This window comes from Pongo abelii, chromosome 16, assembly GCF_028885655.2.
Source record: "Pongo abelii isolate AG06213 chromosome 16, NHGRI_mPonAbe1-v2.0_pri, whole genome shotgun sequence".
NCBI lineage: Eukaryota > Metazoa > Chordata > Mammalia > Primates > Hominidae > Pongo > Pongo abelii.
Window position 1 is genome coordinate 87363465 of NC_072001.2, and position 17325 is coordinate 87380789.

The following is a 17325-nucleotide window of genomic DNA, read 5'->3' on the forward strand; positions in this document are numbered from 1 at the left end:
AGGGGCTTAACTCCCTGGAGGCTCTGAGGGGAGGAGGACAGTGAAATATTTGAGGGTTGAGGTCCCACCTTGACCTTTTCTCCCCACAGGCCCCCACTGGAGTGGGCTCTGGATGAGGTTTGGGGACAGGATAAAGCACAGACAGGGTTTGGCCAGCCACTGCCTGCCAGTGGACTGGAGCTTAGGTGGTAAGAGGTGGCAGGGAGGTATATATCAGGGGAGGTGAGCATGACTGACCCCCAGTGCCATGCCGGACCCCCTGGCTGGCTCCAGCCACCCCCAGAAGAGTCCCTTAGGCTAGGTCAGACTAGGGGTCAGGCCAGAGTGAGCGCAGAAGCGTAAGGGGATCTGACTATGGGAGATAAAGTTTCATGGCCTTAGGGTGTTGTGCCTTAGTCCCTGCCTCTGCCTCTTGGGAACGGAAGCTGGTGGGAGTGAGGACGAGAGGCCCAGGGCGGTCTCACCTCAGGTGGTGGCTGCGTCTGTGTCAGTGTATATTCGACAATCAGTCTTGCCTGTGCTGGCTGCTTTAGGTCCAGTGGTCCTGCCCTCTTTCATTCCCCTTCTCCTTCAGGGGCCTGGAATGTACTCACTAGGCTGGGTGGGGAGGATGCCCTGGGGTGTGTGCATTTGACAGGTGTGTGTGGCATTTGTGGGTGTGGTGAGGAAGGGAATACCCAGAGGTAAAGGAGATTGGGCAAACTTGGCCCTCCTTCCGCGGAAGCCCAGGGAAAAGCTGTCCCAGGGTGACTCCTCAGAAGGAGATCAGAGGACCTTTGGGGCTGGATATATTTGATCTTAGAAGCCTACATTTATCATCAAAAATCTCAAATAGGAGTCCACTGACCATTTTGGTGAATGAGACTGGAGAGGCCAAGTTTGGTCCAAGTTGTCTGTGTATTAGATGTGATGTGGCATGTGTGTGTGTGTGTGTGGCAGGACATGTGTGGGGTGTGTGTGTCTCTATGAGGGTGTGGGGGAGCGGGGAGAGGTCTTGTGATATATGTCTGTGGGGGACATTATGGGATATGTGTGTCTATATGAAGGTGTGGGAGAGTGGGGAGAGGTCTTCTGGTGGTATATGTCTGGGGGGTTTGTAGGTGTGTAGGTGAGTTGTGTGGGTGGTTTATGTGTGTAGAGTTTTTCTATGGGAGGTGTCTGTATGTGGGGGAGTATGTTTCTCTGGGTGTTGTGTAGGCAGGATGTTGTGGGTGTGTGTGGGTTTATGTATGGATTCTACTGGTGTCTGCGAGGCCTGTAGGTATGTTTGTATGAGCTGTCTGTGAGGTGTAGGTATGTCTGTCGGGGGACATGGGAGTGTCTGAGGTATATGTGGGTGGTATCAATGTGTAGTTGTCTGTGGGGTGTGCGTACTGAGGATCCTGGTGTGCAGTGTTGTGCATTCATATCTCAGGGAAGCTGGTGCCCAGCTCTGTCATTGTTCCTAGGCCCTCGGTGCTGCCCAGGCCTACCCAGCTCAATGGTCTGTACCTATGCCCACGCCCCAGGTGTCCTGAGCTCAGCCTCCTACCCACTAAGAAACTCACAGTCTGGTCTGTGTTTGGGAGGGTAAGAGGGTGATGTCTTCTGGCCCTGGCCTGACCCTGGGAGAGTAGAAGGTGTCCTCTGATTTGGGGGGCATCCCCCCAGGTGGGGGAGTTTCAGATAACATGATGGGGCTGGATATTTTCTTCTGTCTTCACATGACAGATAGCGAGGGCCTCAGATAATGCTGGAAGGCATCATCTTTCTATTTTGCTTTCCATCAAAAATCTCTTTAGGAAAGCAGTTTCTACCATTCTTGGGATAGTGACTTTCTTAGTGCTCCTCTTCTTGTTTGACGTCAGGTACTCACGCATTTCTGCAGCCCTGTGACTAAGGCACGTGTTCTGTCGGGTTCTTCTCTTCCTCTCAGCATTCGTCACTCATTTCTCAGCATTAGCAGCAGTCATTTGCCTCTTTATGACTGTTATCATGCCCTTTCCTCTCCTAACAGTGCTATCCCCAATTTCTGATTTTCTGTCATTTCTAAATGTTGCATGTCTGTGACTAACTTTGCACATACTGATTTTTATTTTTTTAGACGGAGTCTCGATCTGTTGCCCAGGCTGGAGTGCAGTGGCGTGATCTTGGCTCACTGCAAGCTCCGCCTCCTAGGTTCATGCCATTCTCCTGCCTCAGCCTACCGAGTAGCTAGGACTACAGGCACCCGCCACCACACTCGGCTAATTTTTATTTTTATTTTTTAGTAGAGACAGGGTTTCACCATGTTAGCCAGGATGGTCTCGATCTCCTGGCCTTGTGATCCGCCGGCCTCAGCCTCCCAAAGTGCTGGGATTACAGGCGAGAGCCACCGTGCCTGGCCTGATTTTTAATTTTTATCACTGTGATATTTCTCAAGCTGGGTTCTTGGGCCTGGGTCAAAGCTGTGGGTTATCAGAGTGTCATCTGGGAAATTAGTGTGTGCGAGTCCCCACACACAGCTGCTCACCACATTTTGGAATTGTCTTGGCAACATATGAGTGCATCAGTTTCACACAACTCTATCAGCTATTTATAGACACATTTTTTTCATGGGTTTATTAACAATTCTCTGATCACTTCTTGATCACCAGTTCTGCATCCTCTGAGTATGGTTAGCCACATTGTTCACTGCACAAGGGCATCTGGCCAAGGAATACCAGCCCATGCTCCATGCACGGAACGGGGAGCAAGAGCTCAGGGCTGTGTCTACCTGGAGGGGCATGCAGATGGCAGATGGGCTTGTAGCAGCCCTGACAGTGAATGCTGGAGAGAGACCTTATACATGTATATCCGTTCCTTTTTTTTATTTTTTTGAGATGGAGTCTCATTCTGTCACCCAGGCTGGAGTGCAGTGGCGCAATCTCGGCTCACTGCAACCTCCGCCTCCTGGGTTCAAGCGATTCTCATGCCTCAGCCTCCTGAGTAGCTGAGATTACAGGTGTGTGCCACCATGCCCGGCTAATTTTTGTAATTTTAGTAGAGATGGGGTTTCACCATGTTGGCCAGGCTAATCTCGAACTCCTGACCTTAAGTGATCTGCCCACCTTGGCCTCCAAAAGTGCTGGAATTACAAGTGTGAGCCACCACGCCTGGCCTCTATTTCGAATATTAAACTTTAATTTACCATATCCCAAATATTTTTCCTTTTGTTGCTATTATGGGCTGAATTGTGTCCCTCCAAAATGCATATGTTGAAGTTCTAGCCCCCAGTACCTCAGAATGTTACCTTTGAGGTGATTAAGTTAAAATGAGGTTATTAAGGGGGGCCCTAATCCAATGTGACTGATTTCTTTATAAGAAGAGGAAATTTGGATATAGGCACGCAGAAGGAAGACCATGTGAAGACAGAGAAGATGGTTGTAAGAGACAGAAAAACCCAAAGTGTGTTTCTCCTACTCTCATACACACCACTCACCAGAGAGTGCTTCACCTCTGGCCACAAAAATGGGTGGAGATTTCTCCCCACCAACAACCTGTTCTCCAGCGGACACTAACTGGGTGTTCTCTAATTCAAGTCAATCTAGTGTTAGATTTTTTAGGTTAAGGGCTCAGTGCCACAAGACTGCCTTCTGCTTCAGATGCCAATTCCAAGTGGTAAGTTGTCACCTATACTTCTGACCAACTGGCTATAAATCAGGGGTTCCCATGCCCCCCTCCTTGGGTTCAACTCTGTGAGTGGCTCACAGAACTCAGGGAAACTTTAGTTATATTTACCCATTTATTATAAAGGATAGAGACAAACACCAGATGAAGAGATGCATAGGGAGAGGTATGGAAGGAGGGGTGCAGAGCTCCCATGCCCTCTCCAGGCACCGCACCCTCCAGGCACCTTCACATGTTCCACAGTCTGGAAGCTCTCCAAACCCTGTCCTCTTAGATTTTTATGAAGGCTTCATGATTGATCGCATCTTTGGCCATGTGATCAACTCAGCCATCAGCCCCACTCCCCATTCCCCAGAGGTCAAATACTGGGATTGAAAGTTTCAACCCTCAGCTGGGCACAGCAGCTCACGCCTATAATCCCAGCACTTTTGGAGGCCAAGGCGGGTGGATCACTTGAGGTCAGGAGTTCGAGACCAGCCTGGCCAACATGATGAAACCCATCTCTATTAAAAATACAAAAATTTGCCAGGTGTGGTGGTGGGCATCTGTAGTCCCAGCTACTTGGAAGGCTGAGGCAGGAGAATTGCTTCAACCCAGAAGGCGGAGGCTGCAGTGAGCCGAGATTGCCCCCACTGCATCACTCCAGCCTGGGCAACAGAACAAGACTCAGTGTCAAAAAAAAAAAAAAAGAAAAAAAGAAAAAAGTTCCAACCATCTGATAACAAAAGATGCTTCTATCACCCAGGAAATTCCAAGGGATTTCCATGTCAGATGTTCCTCTCACTCAGGAAGTTATAAAGGTCTTAGGATCTCTGTGTGAGGAACTGGGTGGAAGACCACATATTAGAGCAGAAGTTCTCCTAGCATCCCTGTCATCAAGAGTTTTAGGAGCTCTGTCTCAGAAATGGGATGTAGAGACCAAATATATATTTCTTTACAATATCACAAGAACCATCTACGAGCCAAAGAAAGAGGCTATAGAAGAAACCAACCCTGCTGACACTTTAATCTCAGCCTTCCAGCCTCCAGAACTGTGAGCAAATAAATTTATGTTGTTTAAGCCACCATCTGTAGTACTTCTTGGTTGTTTTTTTTTAGAGACAGGTTCTTGCTCTGTTGCCTAGGCTGGAGTGCAGTAGCACAATCATAGTTCACTGTAGCCTCCAACATCTTGGTGCAAGCGATCCTCCCACTTCAGCCTCCTAAGTAGCTGTGACTACAGGCACGTGCCACCATGCCTGGCTAATTTTTTTTATTTTTGTAGAAACAGGGTCTGACTATGTTGCCCAGGCTGGTCCCAACTCCTGAGCTCAAGCAATCCTTCTGCCTCGGTCTCTCAAAGTGCTGGGATTACAAGTGTGAGCCACCATGCCTGGCCTGTGGTTCTTTGTTATGGTGGTTCTAGGAAGCTAGTATAGTTGCCTTATTTTCCTCATAAATTTAGTTTCTAACCAAAGTTTAAAAATTAAACCTAGGCCTGGCACAGTGGCTCACACTTGTAATCCCAGCACTTTGGGAGGCCGAAGCAGGCAAATCACTTGAGTCCAGGAGTTTGAGACCAGCCTGGTCAACATGGCGAAACCCCATCTCTACTAAAAATACAAAAAATTTGCCAGGCATGGAGATGCACACCTGTAATCTCAGCTATTTGGGAGGCTGAGGCACGAGAATCACTTCAACCCAGGAGGTCGAGGCTGCAGTGAGCCGAGATTGCGCCACTGCACTCCAGCCTGGGCAACAGAGCGAGACTTCGTCTCAAACAAAAAAACAAAAAAAGGCCTGGGCGCAGTGGCTCACACCTGTAATCCCAGCACTTTGGGAGGCTGAGGTGGGCGGATCAACTGAGGTCGGGAGTTTGAGACCAGCCTGACCAACATGGAGAAACCTCGTCTCTACTAAAAATACAAAAATTAGCTGGGCATGGTGGTGCATGCCTGTAATCCCAGCTATTCGAGAGGCTGAGGCAGGAGAATCGCTTGAACGTGGGAGGTGGAGGTTGCGGTGAGCTGAGATCGCGCCATTGCACTCCAGCCTGGGCAACAAGAACGAAACTCCGTCTCAAAAAAAGAAAAACAAAAACAAATAAAAATTAAACCTAGCCATATTGTTGCTAATAATTTTATGACCTTAATAAAATCTTCCCTTCCTTCTTTTGTATTTAAAAATAATTTAACTGTTAAGCAAATGTGGGATTTATTTTGGGGTGAAATATGTATACAAGTTAAATTATTTGCTGCTGGCCAGGTGCGGTGGCTCACACCTGTAATCTCAGCACTTTGGGAGTATGAGGCGGGGAGATCACCTGAGGTCAGGAGTTTGAGACCAGCCTGACCAACATGGTGAAACCCTGTCTCTACTAAAAATACAAAAATTACCCGAGCGTGGTGGTGCATGTCTGTAATCCCAGCTACTTGGGAGGCTGAGGCAGGAGAATCACTTGAACCCGGGAGGCAGAGGTTCCAGTGACCCGAGATCGCGCCATTGCACTCCAGCCTGGGCAACGAGAGCAAAATTCCATCTAAAAAAAAACAAAAACAAAAAAAAAGTGCTGCAAAGCAGTTGTCCCAATAGCATTTATTTAAGTGGGGCGGTGAGGGGAGGGGGCAGGGGCGGGGGGGAGATTCTTATTGGTTCATAATTTATCAAGTTAGACCTTTTATGAAATTCCCCCCGTGACCTTTGACCTTCGGTTTTTAACCTGGTACCAAACAGCTTTTATCATCGTCTCGTGGTTTTATGTTTTGAAGTCCAAGAGGGTGAGTTGTCTATCATTGTTTCCTCCTTTTCCCAAAATATTCTTTGGAGTTCTTACCTACTGATTTTTTTTTTCCAGATGAATTTTGCTGTCACTTAAGTTTGACAAAATGTTCCCTTTGAAATTTCAATTTTTTGAAATGAAGTATGAGATCTAAAAAAAGAAAGAAACCTGTCTATTGGCTTAGCACTACCCTTATTCCTCTCAGCCAAGTGCAAGGGATCACTTACTCAAATCTTTATTCATCCCACTAGAGTTTAATAACTTCCTTGAATGGCTGTTCAATGTTCAGTGACAGGTCTGGCTTTTGTTGTGAGGCCATCTATGGAGTCTCTGGGACCCTTCCAGTCCCTGGAATCAGTTTGGTCTGAGAGGTCAGGACTTGGAAACATATTGGAGGCAGGGCAAGGGCACCCTGCTCTTGTTTTGGCATCTGCCTCTTTTCCGCTGGTCCTTCTTATCCATCCAACTAGTCCTTTTCCTTGAGCCGGGTCCATACTTTCCCACCCCAAACCCTTCCTCCTCTTTCCTGGCTGGCTGTTCCTGGCCACATTCATTTCCTACACTGCTGTAACAGAAGTACCACAATTGCTCCTCGTTCCCACAATGCAGTGCGGCTGAGCGCCTCAGAGCCCGCGGGGACTCTGCGCGGGGCTGGTGGTGGGGGGAGGGGGCGTTGGGCGGTGCGGATGTCGGGCTGGGCAGACGAGCGCATCTACGTGGTAAACCTTCCGACCAAAGTGCGCGAGAAGGACGTGGAAGACCTTTTCTACAAGTACGGCCGCATCCGCGAGATCGAGTTTAAGAATGGGCACTGCCTTGTGCCCTTCGCCTTCGTGCGCTTTGAGGACTCCCCAGATGCAGAGGATGCTATTTATGGAAGAAATAGTTATGATTATGGCCAGTGTCGGCTTCGTGTGGAGTTCTCCAGGACTTCCGAAGTCGGGGTGGGTGGCCCCGTGGTGGGAGGGATGGGCCTTCTGCAAGAAGATCTGATTTCCGAGTTCTTGTTTCAGGACTTCCTCCATCAGGCAGCTGGCAGGACCTGAAGGATCACATGCGAGAAGTTGGGGATGTCTGTTATGCCGATGTGCAGAAGGACGGTGCGGGGATGGTTGAGTATCTCAGAAAAGAAGACATGGAATATGCCCTGCCTAACTTGGATGACACCAAATTCCTCTCTCATGATAGTGAAACTTCCTACATCCGAGTTTATCCTGAGAGAAGCACCAGCTATGGCTACTCACGGTCTCGGTCTGGGTCAAGGGGCCATGACTCTGAATACTAAAGCAGGGGTTCCCCACACCACTTCTCTCCTTTCAGGCGCTACTGAGACAGGTGATGGGAATTTTTTCTTTATTTTTTAGGTTAACTGAGCTGCTTTGTGCTCAGAATCTACATTCCAGATTGAGGATTTAGCGTCTTAGGAAATTGTTTTAATTTTTTTTTTTTTAAAGAAGAAAAAAGACTACAAACTTTCTACCAGGGCCATATTAGCAGTGAAACATTTTAAACTGCAGAAATTGTGGTTTTGCTTCAGAAACAAGTTGTATATTTTTCATTCCTGATTATGGGTAAAAAATCAGTTCTGTTTTTGTGGGTTGCTCTGCTGTGGAGATCAACAGTTACAGTGACTGAGTTGGCCCATTCTGCTTAGAAATATATTTTAAACGTTTAGAAAAATGCTCATCATCACTGGCCATCAGAGAAATGCAAATCAAAACCACAATGAGATACCATCTCACACCAGTTAGAATGGTGATCATTAAAAAGTCAGGAAACAACAGGTGCTGGAGAGGATGTGGAGAAATAGGAACACTTTTATGCTGTTGGTGGGAGTGTAAACTAGTTCAACCATTGTGGAAGACAGTGTGGCGATCCCTCAAGGATCTAGAACTAGAAATACCATTTGACCCAGTGATCCCATTATTGGGTATATACCCAAAGGATTGTAAATCATTCTACTATAAAGATACATGCACATGTATGTTTATTGCAGCACTATTCACAATAGCAAAGACTTGGAACCAACCCAAATGTCCATCAGTGATAGACTGGATTAAGAAAATGTGTCATGGCTGGGCACGGTGGCTCACACCTGTAATCCCAGCACTTTGGGAGGCCAAGGCAGGCAGATCACGAGGTCAGGAGATCGAGACCATCCTGGCTAACATGGTGAAACCCGGTCTCTACTAAAAATACAAACAATTAGCTGGGTGTGGTGGTGGCGGGTACCTGTAGTCCCAGCTACTCAGTAGGCTGAGGCAGGAGAATGGCGTGAACCCAGGAGGCGGAGCTTGCAGTGAGCCGAGTTCGCGCCACTGCACTCCAGCCTGGGCGACAGAGCGAGACTCCATCTCACAAAAAAAAAAAAAGAAAGAAAAAATGTGGCACATACGCACCATGGAATACTATGCAGCCATAAAAAAGGATGAGTTCGTGTCCTTTGTAGGGACATGGATGAAGCTGGAAACCATCATTCTGAGCAAACTACTGCAAGGACAGAAAACCAAACACTGCAGGTTCTCACTTATAGGTGGGAATTGAACAATGAGAACACTTGGACACAGGGTGGGGAACATCACACACCAGGGCTGGTTGTGGGGTGGGGGGAGGAGGGAGGGATAGCATTAGGAGGAATACCTAATGTAAATGATGAGTTAATGGGTGCAGCACACCAACATGGCACATGTATACATATGTAACAAACCTGCATGTTGTGCACATGTACCCTAGAACTTAAAGTATAATTAAAAAAAAAAAAAAAAGTTTAGTAATTGAAAAAAAAAAAGTACCACGATTGGGTTTCTTGGAACAACAGAAATGAATTGTCTCACAGCTCTGGAGGCCAAAAGTCCGAACTCAAGGTGTCGGCAGGACCATGCTCCCTCTGAAACCCATAGGGGAATCCTTCCTTGCCCCTTCTAGCTTCTGGTTGTTTGCTGGCAATCTCTGGCATTCCCTGGCTTGTAGACGCATCTTTCCAATCCTCTGCCTTCACATGGCAGTCTCCCTGTGTCTGTTTCTTTAAGTGGCTGTCTTCTTTTTTTTTTTTAATTTCAATTTAATTTATTTTTTGTAGACACATTGTTTCACCATGTTGCCAGGCTGGTCTCAAACTCCAGGGCTCAAGTGACCCTCCCGTCTCAGCTTCCCAAAGTGCTGGGATTACAGGCGTGAGCCGCCACACCCAGCCCACATGGCTGTCTCCTTATAGGAAACCAGGCATATGGGATTAGAGACCCACTCTACTAAAGTAGGATTGCATTTAACTAGTTACATCTGCAACAACTCTGTTTCCAAATAAGGTTACATTCTGAGGTAGTAGGGGTTAAGAATTAAACATATCCTTTTTAGGAAGGACACAGTTCAACCCATAATATTAGCTGGCCACATGTTTCCCCTGATCTGTACTTTACTTGCTGCCCCTGGCTCTGGTCCCTCTTCGGGTCAGGTCCTGCCTGAGCCTCCCCTGGCCATGTCCCTTCTTTGTGCCTGGACCCTCCTGATTAATACCCCATCCCCACCCTTGTGCCCTCAGCTGACCTCTTGTACCTCCCACCAGGCATGATGACCTGAAGGAGATGTTGGACACCAACAAGGATTCGCTCAAGCTGGAGGCCATGAAGAGGATTGTGGCGGTAAGAGGGGAAGGAGGAGGCCTCCCTCGGGGCGGGGCCTGGGTGGCCAAGAGCAGCTCTCCTTAGCTCCTTGTAGACCTTCCCTCTAGTTAGTGCTGTGCCTCTCGCTTTGTCCCTCTTCCCCTATCTTGACCCCACCACCCAGATGATTGCCCGAGGAAAGAATGCTTCAGACCTGTTTCCCGCGGTGGTGAAGAACGTGGCCTGTAAGAACATAGAGGTGAGCACTACCCAGTGAGGGATCGCTTGTCCCCACCTCCCCCAGGACCAAACTCAAGCTTGGGGTGAGGAAGGAAATGATTTAGCCCCTGGGGCCCCAACCTGCTGAGAAATGTCTCTGAGCCAGGAGAAGACACTGTCTCCATGTCCCTGAACTGGAAGTGGATCAAAGGTAAAGGACCCGGATACACTCAGGGGTGCTCTCCCCCACTGGGAGAATTTGTCCCCATGGACCACAGCTGGCTGGGGAGATGACATCCCAGGGGTAGGGGGGCGGGCACAGGTCCCTGCTGAGAAGCGTTCTGCTGAGAAACCTGCTCTCCCCAAGGTGAAGAAGCTTGTCTACGTGTACCTGGTACGCTACGCTGAGGAGCAGCAAGACCTGGCCCTGCTGTCCATCTCCACCTTCCAACGTGGCCTAAAGGTCAGGGGTCTCAGTTTGCCTACCAGGGCCTGGGCCTCGTTGGCGCTGTGTCGGAGGAGTAGGCCCAGGGAGAGGCCATGAGCATGGGACCGGGCTCTGCAGACCCCTTCCTACCTGCCTAAAGGTGGGAGGGTCACAGTCAGGAGAGGCCAGCCAGACACTCAGAGAGTGGAAGCTGGGCTCAGAAGGGGCATAAGAGATGAAGTGGGTACCCAGGGCCCCTGTCTCTCTTCCCAGGAGCCTGTGGTAATGGCTGCTTCTAGTATGAACCACTTGAGCCCCTGGGGAGTGGAGAGTCTCTAGCAATGGAGAACCCTCAACCCTCACCCCCCTTTGTGTAAAGGTGTGAATTGTGGTCCACAGCCAGGTAGAATTCAACCTTTAGCAGTGGCCTGAATCCCCCACACCATTCTCACCTTTTGTTTCATTTTGCCCAAGGCCTCTAGTTGGATTTACATATGTTAGGTGCATGTATAAGTCTCCCCTAAGGGCTTTTCTGGTTAGTCTAAGACATCTTGAGGGTAAAGACAGCCATTTCAAGGCCATTCTCTCTCCATATTGGATTTTTCAGCTCTGATTACAACCATTAAGTCCCCTATTTTTGCATACCTTTATTTATTTATTTATGAGACAGGTTCTCACTCTGTTGCCCAGGCTGGAGTGCAGTGGTGCAATCATGGCTCACTGGAGCCTCGACCTCCCTGAGCTCAGGTGATTCTCCCACCTCTGTCTCCTGAGTAGCTGCGACTACTCAGCGTGCATCCCCATGCTCGGCTAATTTTTTTGTAGTTTTTGTAGAGATGGGTTTTCACCATGTTGCCCAGGCTGGTCTTGGACTCTTGGGCTCAAGTGACCTCAGCTTCCCAAAGTGCTGGGATTACAGGCATGAGCCAGTACTTCTGGCCTGGATACTTTTAGTTCAAATTTCTGTGAGAGAGATTGTGAAAGGTCCAGCTCATCTTTTCATATCCAGAAGTTCTGTAGGTTGCTGGGTAGATAGGATTGCTGCTCAAATCCAGGGTCCACCCCTTGTCCAATCTGCTATGGCCAGCAAGAGGAGTTGACAGTCGGCTTCTTTGGGGTGAGGGTAGAAAGCATGGTCACTTGAATATACAGTTCATTCATTTAGCAAATACTTGGGTGTCTCTATGCCACACATTGTGCTAGATTTCTTTTTATAAGTCAAAACCATGGAATCCATCTTAGATTGGCAAGTAATCTTTCGGTTTGAGTAAGGGTTAAGTATAAAAACTAATATGAAATTGTTGTACAGATTTTCACCTATAGTCTCTACCAACTGACCCTGTCCCCCTTTTAGAAAACCAGAGCTCATTTAGTCCAACTCAGTGTGATAATTTCTTTCTGCAAAGTACCAAATAGTATTTTAGGTTTTGTAGGCCTTATAGTCTCAACTATGCAACTACTCAATTTTGCCCTTATGGTTCAAATGCAGCCATAAACAAGTGGGCGTGGCCGTGTTCCAATAAATCTATATAAAAAACAGGCAATAGATAGATTTTATCCAAGGGCTGTAGCATGCCAGCCTTTACTCTAGAACATATCTAACAGGTCATCTTTTCTGATAAGGACCTCACTCCTTCATAAGGCAACTTGCTCCATCTCAAGACAACTACCACTAGTTGGGGTGTTTTTTAAACCATTCTATTTTGTTGAAACCTCCACAACTATAATTTTTAAAAATTGATTTCAGGCTGGGTGCGGTGGCTCATGCCTGTAATCCCAGCACATTGGGAGGCCGAAGCAGGCAAATCACAAGGTCAAGAGTTCAAGACCAGCCTGGCCAACATGGTGAAACCCCATCTCTACTAAAAATACAAAAAATTAGCTGGGCATGGTGGCGGGTGCCCATAATCCCAGCTACTCAGGAGGCTGAGGCAGGAGAATGGCTTGAACCCGGGAGGCAGAGGTTGCAATGAGCCGAGAACGTGCCACTGCAGTCCAGCCCAGGTGACGGTGTAAGACTCCATCTCAAAAAAAAAAAAAAATTGATTTCAGGCTGTAATGCATTATGGCTGCGCCTGTGAATAGCCACTGTACTCCAGCCTGGGCAACATAGGGAGACCCTGTATCTAAACAATAAAATAAAATTTACTACAGGTTCACAAAAGGCATAAAGAATAATATAATGAATATCCATAAGAAATGACACATTTCTCGAATAGCCAAAGCCTCCTATATATCTTCTCTTGTTTATCATTCATAGGTATGTATTTATTCCTGTGCTAGTAATTTGCATATTGTTAAGCAATATAAAATGTTTTGTAAATGGTGTCATCATACTATATATGTATTCCTTTAAAACTTGTTTTCTTTTTTGTTGTCACTGGCTTTTGGTCTCTCCTGCATGTTGGAACCAATCATTTCAATCCAGCTTTCTCCCTTCTTTCAATCCTAGCCCAGGCTAGGGCCATGTTCACTTTCTTAGGAGATCCCTCATGGAATCAAACCTCTGACTGGCAAGCAGATAATCCAGGTCTCCCTACATCCTGTCTTTGTACAGTTGGTCCCTTGAACCCCCTATGAAACCCTACTCTATTTCATTTTATCAGTTTAGCACAGGGTCCAAACCAGGGTGATTCTGAATCTTAATTATGTCCCTCCTGATTTTGTGTCTTCTTTCAAGATACTGATAAGCTATTTGGACCAGGGCAAAAGACTGAGGCATAGCATGTTTCCAGGTTGACATTGATCTGTTAATAAACCTTCTCCAAGTATATTTCACCAAGTTGTAGACCCACCTGACTGTACAGACAGCTGGCATTTTTCTATCTTGTTAGGAAGGATCTTATTCAATAGCAATAAATAAATAAATAAATAACACCTTTCATGTGCAAAGGGTTGTGGGTGACACAGAGATAAAACAGATGTGAATTCTGCTCTTAAAAATGCTTGGCTATTAGGTGAAACAAAAGGCCTACCTAAAAAATAGCAATGCAGGAAATGCTATGAGACTTCCACAAACATATCACTGAAATCAAGATACAAAGTACTAATATCGACCAGCCTAGTTACCCCATCAAAAAGGAAAACACATTTTTTTTGATAACTTTCTGTGAATCTATAATCATTTCCCAAATAAAATATTCACACACAAAAAAGGAAAACAGGTTTCAGCAGTTGATGTAACTATTTGTCTCTAAGAAAACAGAGACTCCTTCCTTTTCAATAAATGTTTCTAACCCATCTGTTTAAAAGTCAATTCCAGAATTTTGTCAGGAATGAGCATCAATTTTACCTGCAATTGTGAGGATCTTGTCTTATCTTTTTCCATTTCAGAAAGTCAGGGTAATATCTACCCTTCTCTAGTGTTCCTATTCCCGTCATTCTCTAAGATTAATAGTATAGGCACACCTCATTTTATTGCACTTTGCAGATATTGCCAGATATTGCACTTTTTACAAGTTGAGGGTTTGTGGCAACCCTACATCAATCAAGTCTATCAGTGCCATTTTTCCAACAGTATGTGCTCACATTGTGCCTCTGTCACATTCTGGTAATTCTCACAATATTCCAAACTTTTTAATGATTATTATATGTTACGGTGATCAGTGATCTTTGATGTTACTATTGTAATTGTTTTGGGGTGCCACAAACCATGCTCAGAGATGAAAGTGAAATTGATCAATAAATGTTGTGTGTGTTCTGACTGTTCCCCCATCTCCTTCACCTTGGGCCTCTTTATTCCCTGAGACACAACAATATTGAAATTAGATCAACTAATAACCCTACAATGGCCTCTAAGTGTTCAAGTGAAAGGAAGAACCACACATCTCTCACTTTAAATCAAAAGCTAGAAATGGTTAGGCTTAGTGAGGAAGGCATGTTAAAAGCCGTGATAGGCTGAAAGCTAGGCCACTTGCTCCAAACATTTAGCCAAGTTGTGAATGCAAAGTAAAAGTTCTTGAAGGAAATTAAAAGTGCTACTCCAGGCTGGGCGCGGTGGCTCACACCTGTAATCCCAGCACTTTGGGAGGCTGAGGCAGGAGGATCACTTGAGACCAGGGGTTCAAGACCATCCTGGGCAACAGAGCAAGACCATCTACAAAAATTTTTTTTTAAATTAGCCTGATGTGGTGGTACGCACCTGTAGTCTTAGCTACTTGGGAGGCTGAGGTGGGAGGATCACTTGAACCCAGAAGTTTGAGGTACTCCTCCGGTAAACACATGAATGATAAAGAAAGCAAGAAAGGATTATTGCTGATATAGGAAAATTTAAGTGGTCTGGATAGACGATCAAACCAGCTACCATATTTCCTTAAGCCAAAGCCTAATTCATAGGCAGGTCTTAAATCTCTCCAATTCTATGATGGCTAAGAGAGGTGAGGAAGCTACAGAAGAAAAGACGGAAGCTAGTGGAGGTTGGTTCATGAAGTTTAAGTACAGAAGCCATCTCCATAACAAAAAAATGCAAGGTGAAGCAAAAGTGCTGATGGAGAAGCTGCAGCAAGTTGTCCAGAAAATCTAGCTAAGATCATTGATGAAAGTGACTGTGTTCAACAAGAGATGCTCAATGTAAATGAAACAGCCTCTTACTGGAAGAAGATGCCATCTAGCACTTTCCTACCTAGAGAGGAGAAGTCAATGCCTGGCTTTAAAAAACAGGCTGGTTCCTGTTAGGGGCCAATGCAGCTAGTGACTTTAAGTTGAGGCCAGTGCTCATTGACCATTCTGAAAATCCTGGGGTCCTTAAGAATTATGGCAGATCTCCTCTGCCTGTGCTCTATTAATGGAACAACAGTGCCATGACAGCACATCTGTTTGCAGTTATGGTTTACTGAATTTTTTAAGCCCATTGTTGATACCTACCGCTTAAAGATTCCTTTCATAATATTACTGCTCATTGACCATGCATTTGTTCACTCGAGCTCTGATGGAGAGGTACAAGGAGATTAATGATTTCATGCCTGCTAACACGAGATCAGTTCTGCAGCCTATGGATCAATGAGTAATTTTGACTTTCAAGTCTTATTATTTAAGAAATACATCTCATAAGGCTAGAGCTGCCATAGATAGTGATTCCTCTCATTGATCTGGACAAAGTAAATTGAAAACCTTCTGGAAAGGATTCACCATTATAGATGCCATTAGGAACATTCATGATTCATGGGAGGAGGTCAAAATATTAACATGAACAGGAGTTTGGAAGAAGTTGATTCTAAACTCCATGGATGACTTTGAGGGGTTCACTACTAAAGTGGAGGAAGTAACTACATATGTGGTGGAATTCTACTTAGAAGTAGAAGTAGAATTAAAAGTGGAGCCTGAAGATGTGACTGAATTGCTGCAATCTCATGATAAAACTTGAATGGATGAGGACTTGCTTCTTAAGAATGAACAAAGAAAGTCCTTTCTTAGAATGGAATCTGCCGGGTGTGGTGGCTCACGCCTGTAATCCCAGCACTTTGGGAGGCCGAGGCGGGTGGATCACGAGGTCAGGAGATCGAGACCATCCTGGCTAACACAGTGAAACCCCGTCTCTACTAAAAACAGAAAAAATTAGCTGGGCGTGGTGGCAGGCGCCTGTAGTCCCAGCTACTCGGGAGGCTGAGGCAGGAGAATGGCGTGAACCTGGGAGGTGGAGCTTGCAGTGAGCCGAGATCTCGCCACTGCACTCCAGCCTGGGCGACAGAGCGAGACTCCGTCACAAAAAAAAAAAAAAAAAAAATCTACTCCTGGTGCAGATGCTGTGAACATTGTTGAAATGACAACAAAGGATTTAGAATATTACATAAACTTAGTTGATAAAGCAGAGGCAGAGTTTAAGAGGACTGACTTCAATTTTTTTTTTTTTTGTAGAGACTGGGGTCTCCCTATGTTGCCCAGGCTGGTCTTGAACTCCTAGGCTCAAGCAATCCTCCTGCCTCAGCCTCCCAAAGTGTTGGGATTACAGGCACAAGCCATCACGCCCAGCCTACATTGTTTTTTTAAGACATAATGCTATTGCCTGCTTAGTAGACTACAGTATATTGTAAACATAACTTTTTTTTTTTTTTTTTTTTTTTTTTTGGAGATAGGATCTCACTCTGTTGCTCAGTCTGGAGTGCAGTGGCATGAACATATGTAGCTCACTTCAGCCTCCAACTCCCTGGGCTCAAGTGATTCTCCCACCTCAGCTTCCCAAGCAGCTGTAACTATAAGCATAACTTGTATGCACCAGGAAACAAAAAATTTATGTGACTCGTTTTAGTGCGATATTTGCTTTATTGTTGAGGTCTAGAATCAAACCCACAATATCTCCGAGGTATGCCTGTAATATATAGCTGCTGCTGCTGATAGTGGGAAGACAGTCCTAAGCCCCATGATCACAATACAGTGTAATGAATGCTTTTATACGTTCTGTATAGGATGCAATAGGAATAAAGAGGAAGGGCTTGGGGCCGGGCGTGGTGGCTCACGTCTGTAATCCCAGTACTTTGGGAGGCCGAGGTGGGCGGATCACTTGCGGCCAGGAGTTCGAGACCAGCCTGGCAAACGTGGCGAAACCTAATCTCTACTAAAAATACAAAAAATTAGCTGGGTATGGTGGTGCGCGCCTGTAGTCCCAGCTACTCGGGAGGCTGAGGCAGAAGAATCGCTTGAACCCAGGAGGCGGAGGTTGCAGTGAGCCGAGATTGCACCACCGCACTCCAGCCTGGCGA

The 17325-nt window shown here is 46.2% G+C and overlaps 1 protein-coding gene and 1 pseudogene across 4 annotated transcripts in view; both read left to right on the top strand.

Annotated features, from left to right (window-relative positions):
* The window catches only part of AP3B2 (adaptor related protein complex 3 subunit beta 2), a 50544-nt gene that overhangs the window by 10347 nt on the left and 22872 nt on the right, over window positions 1-17325 (top strand). For all 4 annotated transcript variants that reach the window (XM_024232511.3, XM_024232512.3, XM_054531770.1 and 1 more), the window contains exons 2-4: window positions 9948-10023; window positions 10169-10243; window positions 10571-10666. In XM_024232511.3, coding sequence (XP_024088279.1) covers window positions 9948-10023; window positions 10169-10243; window positions 10571-10666 — 247 coding nt within the window. The remainder of the gene's footprint in view (window positions 1-9947; window positions 10024-10168; window positions 10244-10570; window positions 10667-17325) is intronic.
* On the top strand, window positions 7057-7670 carry LOC100454203 (serine/arginine-rich splicing factor 9-like; annotated as a pseudogene).